This window comes from Gymnoscopelus braueri (assembly GCF_963280865.1).
Source record: "Gymnoscopelus braueri genome assembly, chromosome: 24".
Lineage (NCBI taxonomy): Eukaryota > Metazoa > Chordata > Actinopteri > Myctophiformes > Myctophidae > Gymnoscopelus > Gymnoscopelus braueri.
The window spans coordinates 22960872-22971032 of record NC_137626.1 but is presented as its reverse complement, the minus strand read 5'-3'; the positions used below and the strand labels follow the sequence as shown (position 1 = coordinate 22971032).

At 44.0% G+C, this 10161-nt stretch overlaps 1 protein-coding gene across 2 annotated transcripts in view; it reads right to left on the bottom strand.

The window, feature by feature from the left end:
* Nucleotides 1-407: 407 nt before the first annotated feature.
* mgat5 (alpha-1,6-mannosylglycoprotein 6-beta-N-acetylglucosaminyltransferase) overlaps nucleotides 408-10161 on the bottom strand; it is a 145780-nt gene continuing 136026 nt past the window's right edge. For both annotated transcript variants that reach the window (XM_080422531.1, XM_080422532.1), the window contains exons 13-17: nucleotides 9685-9831; nucleotides 9020-9136; nucleotides 4352-4426; nucleotides 3720-3877; nucleotides 408-1959 (exon numbers count right to left, since the gene is read on the bottom strand). In XM_080422531.1, coding sequence (XP_080278657.1) covers nucleotides 1755-1959; nucleotides 3720-3877; nucleotides 4352-4426; nucleotides 9020-9136; nucleotides 9685-9831 — 702 coding nt within the window. In that variant the 3' untranslated portion in view covers nucleotides 408-1754. The remainder of the gene's footprint in view (nucleotides 1960-3719; nucleotides 3878-4351; nucleotides 4427-9019; nucleotides 9137-9684; nucleotides 9832-10161) is intronic.

Genomic DNA, 10161 nt, shown 5'->3' with positions numbered 1-10161 from the left:
AGAATCCACGTCTCTCCACGCAACACTTAGAAATGCGTAAACCTGGCAATTGTTTCGTTATTTTTTTTCATAAGTACATAAGTAAGTAACTGGCTTACTTACTCACTCCCAAACTACCATGTGTTGCGTACACAAACATAGACACATCTCTTGAAGAAGACGCGAATGAACAAAAAAAACTACTTTGTTAAGGCTGTAAGCCTGTGTAGCTAGCTTTGGGGCGGGCTGCTAGGTGCCCTGGATGCTGTCACTCCATACATGCTGGTACTGATGAAGCATCTCTACCATCTCTAGCATTTACGGCACAGTGACGCAACAGCCTATATGACATGTGAAGACCACTACGCAGCAACTGTAGCTACCACCCCTAACCCACCCCCACCCACTCACTTCTCTTCCCATGGAGTTAACATAAACAGTTTAACGTAATAAATATATTGTGAGATCCATTCTCTACTGGCCATTTTATAAGCCCCCTCCCGCCCCCACTAAGTTGTTATGGACGTGTGTGGATAGTTTACTTTACAGCTCAAATATATCCACATATACAGTATATATATATATGTATATAAATAGCAGGAGAACATGGGGGTAATCAGGGAAAACAGTTTAAGTCTTAAGGTGTGTTATTGACACGTTTGACGGTGCTAAAACGTCCCTAAAAATCTAGATATCTACATTACATTTCCCACTGTCGCTCTCTCTCGCACGCTCACACGCCTATAGAGGAGACGGCAGACAGTTACAGTGTAAAACTTGTTCCTTCTTTAGCCGCCATCCGTTTGCCTGAGACAGGCCCCTGTGTGTGTGTGTGTGCGTGTGCGTGTGCGTGTGTTTGTGTGTGCGTGTTTGTGTGTGTGTGTGCACGTGTGCGCGGGGATATCAGGGCCCTCAGGTCAGTCCAGTGCAAACCTACCAAAGTTTTAAAGAGTTTTTGAGAAATTGACTACAGGGGGTGTGAAGGGAAGGGGAGGATCGGAGGGCATGGCTAAACTCTAAAATCTACACGCCCCTTGGTCCCATATTGTGACGACGAGCTTGGAGGCAGGCAGACAGACACACAGACGGACGGAAGGATGGGCGATGTCTGTTGTGGGTTCATCATCCACCGGGGTCCACCTGCCCAGAGAGGGGGCAATAAAGAGCTTAGCTGTTCCATTTTCCCATCCTATAACGACTCCCTTTGTCCTGTCTTGTGATTCAAGTAATTCCGAGTTGCACCACTAGTCTGTGTGTGCATTGCTGCCGGGTCCTGGTTCAGTCCTGCAGGGACCTTTGCAGTATCAGCGGAGAGGGGAACAACATCCCCCACCCCCAAAACGACAAGAGAGTACATCCTTAAGTCACATAAATGCAACTGGGCCTGCTGTGTCTAAGCATCATGGCAGCAGCTCCTACACCTCCCCGCCCCGGGGTTCAGTTCAGCTGGATGCAGATGTACAATGTTAGAGGTGGAGGCGCTGGCTAGACTGGCCTTCAGGTGCATTGGCGAAGGGTGAGGGGGGGTACCTGTCATATACATGAATGCACGTCTACATGCACACCAAGTACCTCCCGAGCGGTGCGGGGGGGGTGTGCATGTGTGCTTTCAACTCTCAACCGACCCTCGCAACAAGGCGTTTGTGTCGGGGTCCCGCTGAGCGCCGCTACATCTCGTCCCGCCTCTCAGCAGCACCTCTAGCTCCGCCTCTGCCACCCTTGACCCCCCTACGCCCCTTAGCACGCGTCAGCCAGCCAGCCAGCCTTCCGTGGTGCTATAGGCAGCCCTTGCCCTGGCAGAGGGCCACCTGTCCCTTCATGTAGTTTCGGCAGGGACAGATCCGCTTCAGCGAAGCGTGCGCCCCGGCACAGCTGAACAGGAGCAGGTCCGACTGGAAGATGCAGTGGCGCCGCGTGTCGCTGTAGGCCGGGACCACCGTGTCGGCGCTGGACTCCACCGTCTGACAGTCTACACCGAACCTGGAGAGAGAGAGAGAGAGAAATGTTAAGGGAGGAGCCAGGAGAAACAAGATGGGGTCTAATAATGAATAATATTATAATGAATCACTGTGAATCTCTGACGTCATGTTGATGACATCATATTGATGACATCCCTCTTGCGCAAATATGGAGGGATCTGAGATAATGAATTCACAAAATGTGAAATATTGTATTTACTTCCTTGGCCTACAGGCTGCGTGCATAGAGGGAGGTTGGAGAGAGGACTTTAGATTCACAGGTGTGGCAGGAGTCTTGCACGCGCAGGAACACGTGAACACACATTCACTCACTCTTTTTCATATCTTACATATTATGTCTCACAGATTCTGTGGCGAGGTATGCAGGACTGCAGCCATACATTCACTACAAGACACTCTCAGACACACATGCTAATGTCAGGAAGATATGTGTTCAGCATCAGTAATCAGCCCTGTCCCCATTAGGATCACATCCAAGCAGTGCCATCTTGTGGTAATACCTTGGTACTGCTGTGGCCGTTTATGTAAAAACATAAAAATAAATACAAAACTCTTAGTTATATTGTGGTGCCCTCTACTGGCTAGAGGCTGAAATTATATTTCTAAAGTCACCAGTATCTGTTAAAACGAATGAGAATAATTTTGTTGCTTTTACTGCGAGAGTGCGGTTAAAAACATGTGCTGAATTCACTTGTGTGATAGGGTGACCAGGCTAGATCTAGTCAGTGTTATCATATTGCTGTGCGTGTGAGTGTGTATGATAAGTGATTGTGCCTGGGCTTACATGGAAATAAATGCACATACAGTACGCATTTGAGGAGAGAGTGTTTCATCATGGAATGATTGTTTACTTTTCTGTTGAGTCTAGAACGCAGGTGAAATGTAGGTACGTAATATTTATGTGTATCCATCGCAAGTGTGTTTGTGTGGCCAACTGTCCCTTGTGAGTTCTCTTGTCAATCTCACCTGACGAGTGTGCGTGTGACGTGTGTGCATGTGTGAGTATAAATTTAACACGAGTGATAATGTGTATCCATTATGGGCAGTGTAGGGTGACCAGAAATAATGGAGTGTAGACCTTTTTGAGGTGTTCTGTCACGCAAGGATTTTGGGCATCCTGGTATTGGAATCTCATCTGACTTTGCTAATGGATGTCTTTGCAGCAGGTGCACACGCGTACGCAAATCAGCACTAATATGCACTCACATCATTAGGTCTTGTTTGAAAGCCCCCCCTGAAGGCTGCCGGCTAGCCACCAATGAGGCAGAGGGACTCTCCAATCGCGATTTTGGAGAGTCCAAGAGCACCGATTACCGATATTTTGTCAAAAAGTTCGAATCGATTGAATTTAGATTTTTTTTCAGCTTTTCAAAATGTTCACCTATAATGCCCAGGTTGAAAGTGGTTAAAAGTCGGGACATATCGGCTGCATAATTGTCGATACCGATGTCGTCAAAAAAGGTCAAGTAATGGCTAATATTTCGGTCCGACCGATATATCGGTCTGGCCCTAATAGGGACAGCTGGAGGACTCCTATTCTTGCTAGTGATTTCGCCACTACCCAGGCGGCCCCGACACGAAGAAGAAGTGTGTGTCTGACTGTCGCCTATTACTGTAACAGCAAAACCCCAGAGAATTTCACAGAACGCACTAAAATGTGGAAAAAAAAGAAAAGTCTCTTGTTCCATATTTGCCTCGGGGGAACTGTGGTCACCCTATATACTGTATGTGTATGTGTTGTGAGGCTCTGTTTCTCTCTACCTGGCCAGGTCCTTGTCCTTGTTGAGGTGCTGAAAATAGGAGGGCTCACAGATGAGCTGGGCCTCCTGGCACACCTGCTTACAGGTGCGGCCCGGCTCCGCCAGCTTCACCTGCAGAGCGCTGAGAGGAGGCCACATCACCTGGCCGTGACAGAAGTCCTGCATGACACAACGGGACACAATATTATATCGTCGCTGTTGGGTGGAAACCTCAATATGTCCAGAATTGTTATGTCTCACATTAGGACACATTATGTCCAAAATCAAAAGTAGCAAAAATAGTCGATCTACAAGATCAAAGCGCGTCGTTATTTTTGCTACTTTTGTGTGACACTTAGAGCTAGGCTCAGACTACAAGCTAATTGGGGTCAGAAACATGAGACATGACATGAGATTATGTAACAAAAACACAATATTATATAGTATAACGTGACATGACATAAGAGGGTCTATGATGAGATTATACAACATGACATAAGAGAACAACACAACAATACAAGAGAACAACACAACAATACAAGAGAACAACACAAGAATACAAGAGCACACACACACACACACGCACACGCACACACACACACACACACACACACACACACACACACATTACATGACAAACGACAGAGTTGGTACCTGGTTCTCAATAAAGGCATTCACTCTCTGCAGCATCCCCTCACAGGTGAACTCATAGGGCAGGTAGGGTTCAATCTGAAAGACACACACACAAACAATCAGGGTTTAGTGAAAACTCTTGATCCACGGTCTGTCAGAAAAGATACATTATGAAGCTCCGCTAACCAAAGGTTCACACTGTCACATTGTTAAAGGACAACTTCACCCATTTTCAACCTATGTTCATATAATTGGTCCTCACTAATGCTCATGATAAAATTTCAAAATATTTAAAATGTTGTATTCCGATTTTTATTAACGCCAGAACATTGGCTTCCATTATAGCATGCCAACTTTCCAGGACGAGAAAGCCTGCAGTTTCTATTATCTTGGATTCCCCATCAATGTTTTCACTGGTAGGCGGGTTTCTGAACTGTCCACAGCCCTCCTTTGAGACACAGAGTGAGTAGACAGAAATGGTACCATATAATAATGAGCATTAGTGGGGACCAATTATATGAAGATATGTTGAAAATGGGTGAAGTCGAGTGTGTGTCAGTGTATGTGTGCTGTGTGTGTGTGTGTGTGTGTGTGTGTGTGTGTGTGTGTGTGTGTGTGTGTGTGTGTGTGTGTGTGTGTGTGTGTGTGTGTGTGTGTGTGGAACCCTCACTTTACCTGCTTCACATATTATATCACCCCCACCCAACTGTGTCTATCAAGTCCACATGACATGCATTGAACTGTTGCATGTCATAACCAGACATTATGTAATAATGATATTACTTTCATGAGGAACAAAGACATTAAGATAATGCTTTTACAACTTGGGTAATATTACAAATTCATAAGTAACAAGTTTTAATATTGCAAGTTAATAAATAACACATTTCTTCCTTAATCTGTGTTATGTGTTTTCTAATGAATTCATGCAGACTAATCACAATGCTATTATTCTACCGCTCACTATTTATACTTGTATTAGATTCTTCTAATTACATACCCTGCACTGATGGAAGGTACTACAGCTTCTGAGCTGTGTGTGTGTGTGTGTGTGTGTGTGTGTGTGTGTGTGTGTGTGTGTGTGTGTGTGTGTGTGTGTGTGTGTGTGTGTGTGTGTGTGTGTGTGTGTGTGTGTGTGTGTGTGTGTGTTTCATTATGACATAATGGATAGGAAATAATATACTGCTAAAATTGCATTTTAAAACCTATAACATTACTGTGGCAATCTTCATTTCGCCTACCCTCTTCCATTTAGAATGATATGCCTTTGTGCTTTGTGATTCATTTTAGGGTGTATTTTTAAAAGCAACACAAGTTAAATAATGCGTTCTTTGGCACAGAACATCCTTCATTACTTATAAGTAGATGTAAACCACTTTTTACCACTATCTCTCACAGTGTACAATCAACTAAAGCACCTAGAAGAAACCCTAGTGTCCCTATTCTGGAGAGAACATTCAGCAAAAAAAATAGTATTTTCGGTGAAAATAATTGGTGTAGAGGGGGAAAAAAAGAGTGGACCAAGTATAGAGCCCTGGCGGAGCCCGGTCAACTACGTACAGGGTTCAAGTGGTTAAAATGATCTGGCGACTTGCTATTAGACATTCTTTGCATAATATTGTGGGTTCTGGTACTCTGGCTAGCGGAGATGAAAGATCGCCTGAGTGGGTGAAAAGAGAACCCCCTCCTACTGCTCTTTGTTTCTCTCCGATCAGTGATGTCCAAACCAGGCCTCTTCAAAAAGACATTCTCATTAGCGGAGGGACTTCAAACGCGGCGGACGAACAACAAATCCATTGTTGATGAGCTGATTCTACTGGCGCTTTCCAGAACATCGTTGCATGAGGAGGAGGAGGAGGGGATGCGTGTGTTTGTGAGTGTGTCACATTTATGCAAGTGAATGTGGGTATGTCTGCGTGCAGTCGTGCACGTACGTGTGTGTGTGTGTGTGTGGCAGCATGAAAGCCAAGCCGGAGCCTGGTAGCTTGCAGTCAGCCAAAGCACAGCGAGCATATGAGTCTCAGCCCTGCCTCAGTGCAATGAACAAACCCATTGTTCCGACTGGCTCCGCGAAGCACAACAGAACACGAGGTCCAGCAACCCTGCTCTTTAATATGTATGGGCCCTGGAGAGGCAGGGAAAGAGAGAAGGAAAGGGCCCTCTTTCTCTCCCTTTACCCCTCTTAAAACACACAAATACTCTTTGGTATCACCTTCTATTTATTCTAATTCTTCTAATTTACCATTTACCATTTATCACCTTCTATAAAGCCCATGTCTATAATGCATTATTTATAAAACATACTTATAATCTATTGTAATCTGCAAAACAACACTGCATAATAATGACTTTCCTGGAGGTGGAGGCAGAAATGTTTTGTATGTTGCTCTTGCATAGATTTAATTATTTCGTTTTTTCACTTTACTTAAAGTAACCAATAACCACTTATAGCAACTTATAATTACGCTATGAGTAAGCACGCTATAAAATATAATGATTATAATGCATTGTGAAAATTATTGTAATGTATTACAGCTATGAGAATTATAATACACAATGATCCTTGCAAAGAAATGGGTGGCCAGCAATTATGAAGCATAAAGATATTTTACCTTATAAGTAATTATAAAATACTTTTAATGTGTCATGATTATTGCTAAAAGCATTATAAATGATTGCACTATAAGTATGTTTATAAATGCATTATAGACTGTTTATAAATGCATTATAGACATGGGCTTCATAGAAAGTGTGATTGGCAGAGTGGAGCACACCGTCAGGCCAACTCAGTACAGCTGGGTTGAGGGAGTATGTAAGGACGTTGCTTTGCAACCTCTTATTCTCTCCATTTCCACTCCAGTGTCTTTCTCTGTATTCTCTCTATCTCTCTCTCTCTCTCTCTCTCTCTCTCTCTCTCTACCTGTGTGTCTCTCTCTATGTTTTACTCTGTTAATTCAAAGTACTGAACTGTAATGTACAGTAACATAATGCAAACAGGTCATATTGTGCCATACCAAAACATAACACAAACCAATTGCGTCAGGGGTTTCCAAGGGCTTTGTGTGCTAATTGTTAGTAAGGGAACACTTACACAGTTTTTGGTATTCTTCAAGTCACTTGCCTGTCTGAATGAAATGTACACGAGTAATTCCTGTCTGAATGAAAATCTAGCAAAAATAATCCCTCTTCTAATCCCCCAAAAATACTTAATGGATGCATTTGAAATGCACTCAGTGCTACTGCTTTGAACGAACATAACAAAATAAAATGTTAAAAAAGAGCCTGCAGCTCAGAACAGGATGTGACCACAATGAATCTTCTGGGAAAGAAACGCTACAAACGTGGATGTGATTAGAACAAAGCGCCTCCAAATGTTTGGCAAAATGTGGCTGCAGCTGTTAGTTGGCTGTAATTTTGTATGAGGAGATTTGCACACATATTAACAAAATGACATATGAATGAGACTCTTGTGTTTGGTACCCACGCTGTGTGCCCATTGAACCACGCCAGACTGCAGGAATTCCTACACTCTAGACAATCTTTCTCACAAACCGTTAATGACATTACTTGTCCGCCAGTGACTGTAAGGGGTCCTGGGGAAAATGAGCTTTTGCACTTCTGGGAGAGCGTTTTCATTTCCACGCTAATGAAATCGGAAAACGCAGCCGGCGGATCAGCACAGAGGAAGGGGAGAGGAGAGGATTCCTTGTCAGATTTCTTGCTCACGGCAGTTGATTTTTCCTGGCAATTTGATAAAAGCTGATCCGATCTGATCTCGTTTCATCAAAATAACACAAACACACCTCATTTGAAAGCCAAAGCATGTCATTTGGCAGCCAGCCAGCAGTGCTTAGACCATTATCTGCAGGGTGTCTACACCCTGATTTATATACTTACTTGTGCAAGGAAGGGTGTTGCGCACCGGAAATTGCTCATGTCCAAGCTCACAGCATGGCACACTGCGATGCGTTGTGACTCACAACGCATCGCAGTGTGACATGCTGTGAGTGAGCTTGTAGATCTGCTATTTTCAGTGCACAGCCAAGTATACATTTTAAGATTAAGGGTAACAAGGCTGTGCATGCTACAGTGCAGATCAAATCACACGCAACCTGCTCTAATGACAATCAGTCATGTGACGCAAAAATGCTTAATGACGGATGGATAGACTTTCATGAGACATGGTGGTAATGATCAGTACGCTCCTCTGAGGAGATGATTCACTTCTGGGTCAAAAATGACTGAAGTCGGCCCGGACCACTGGCGTAGTGGTTCGGGCACCTAGGCTCAAATGTAGCCTGACAGCACATCGCGGGTTTGAGTCCCGTCCCCGGCGATCTTTGCTGCATGTCTCTCCCCATCTCTCTCCCTGTTTCCTGTCTGTCTCTACTGTAATCTATAAATCTATAATCTATAAATAAGGCCAGATGTTGGTATGGATAGGGCTTGCACCTCCACAGGTGGCAGGTGCTTTTTATATATTTTCAAGACATTTCCGCTGTTTTAATAGGACTGTGAAGAGAGACAAGAAAATGATTGTAAAAAGCAGGGAAGCTTGATTTGAATCCCGGAAGTTGCGGTTGCGTGGACAGCAAATTAACTGGCCGAGTCATCAGGATCCCCCCCCCCCACCCCCCCAAGAAGAGAGAATTCCCATTTCTGAAGTTCCTCCTGTGTTCCTATCATTACCTTCTGGCTCAGGATGGAGCGGATGGCTTTCTCCACCTCGGCAGGGTCTTCAATGTCCACCGTCCACACGTGAGGCTGGCCGATGTAAACCTCTGCATATGGATGCTGAGAAGTCAACTGTAGGAGAGGAGAGCAGACGAGGGGAGAGAAGGGGGTGGTTAATACCACCAATTAAAAAATACATTCAAATGCACACACACACACACACACACACACACACACACACACACACACACGCGCAAACCTACTGTATCATGCTCAAGAATGGCTCCTTAACCCATTCAATCCGGGAAAGCATCTCTATCATAAAAAATAAAAAAAAGATATTTTTTAAAGCAAACATTTGTAAAATATGTTGTTCCAGGGACCCCCAGGAGCAAAGATTTGAGTTAAAATGATGTTTAAAAAAATATATATATTTGCACAAATGTTCAAGATTTTTCAAAAATAGCTGATCTACAAGCTCGTAGCGTGGTACTCGGTGCCGCGCTATGAGCTTGTAGATCTGCTATTTTTGAATAGCCAAAGTATAAAATAATGGTTATAGCTAAAATCTAAAATGACACAGAGGCGTTCCCGGATTGAATGGGTTAAAAAGAAGGCATTTTGCCTCAAACGGGACTGACAAATGAAATCCCTGAAGGCAGTGGTTCAGCAGGTCTCACCTCTCTCAGGGTGGGCTTCCCCTTAAAGAAGTCAGTGTTCTTGCTGCTCTTGGGCGGGTTAAACTTGGGGTTGAGGAAGGCGCAGCCATTGGCTATGGCCTCCAGGGGAGCAGGACCCTCATAGGGGAACGACAGGCCCACAAACAGCTGTGTATAGGAGAGAGGAGAAACAAAAACAGGAACCGCTGAATGCATTATTCCACTTCAAGGATTCGGTCAAGCAATTGGTTTAGTTATGCGACAAGTGAGCCTTTAGGGACACGAAACACACATGGGAGCAGTGGGGATTTTGAACTTGTGACCCGTTTGTTTCTCTATTCGTTAATGATCCGGCAGGCCTAGATAGGACGACTAGTGTTCACACATCCCACACTTTTCCCACATTACGACTTTAAAAAAATATTATTAAAACACGTTTTATTCGTTTCACAAAAGGTACGATATATATTTTGAAACATGTTAAAACATTTACACATT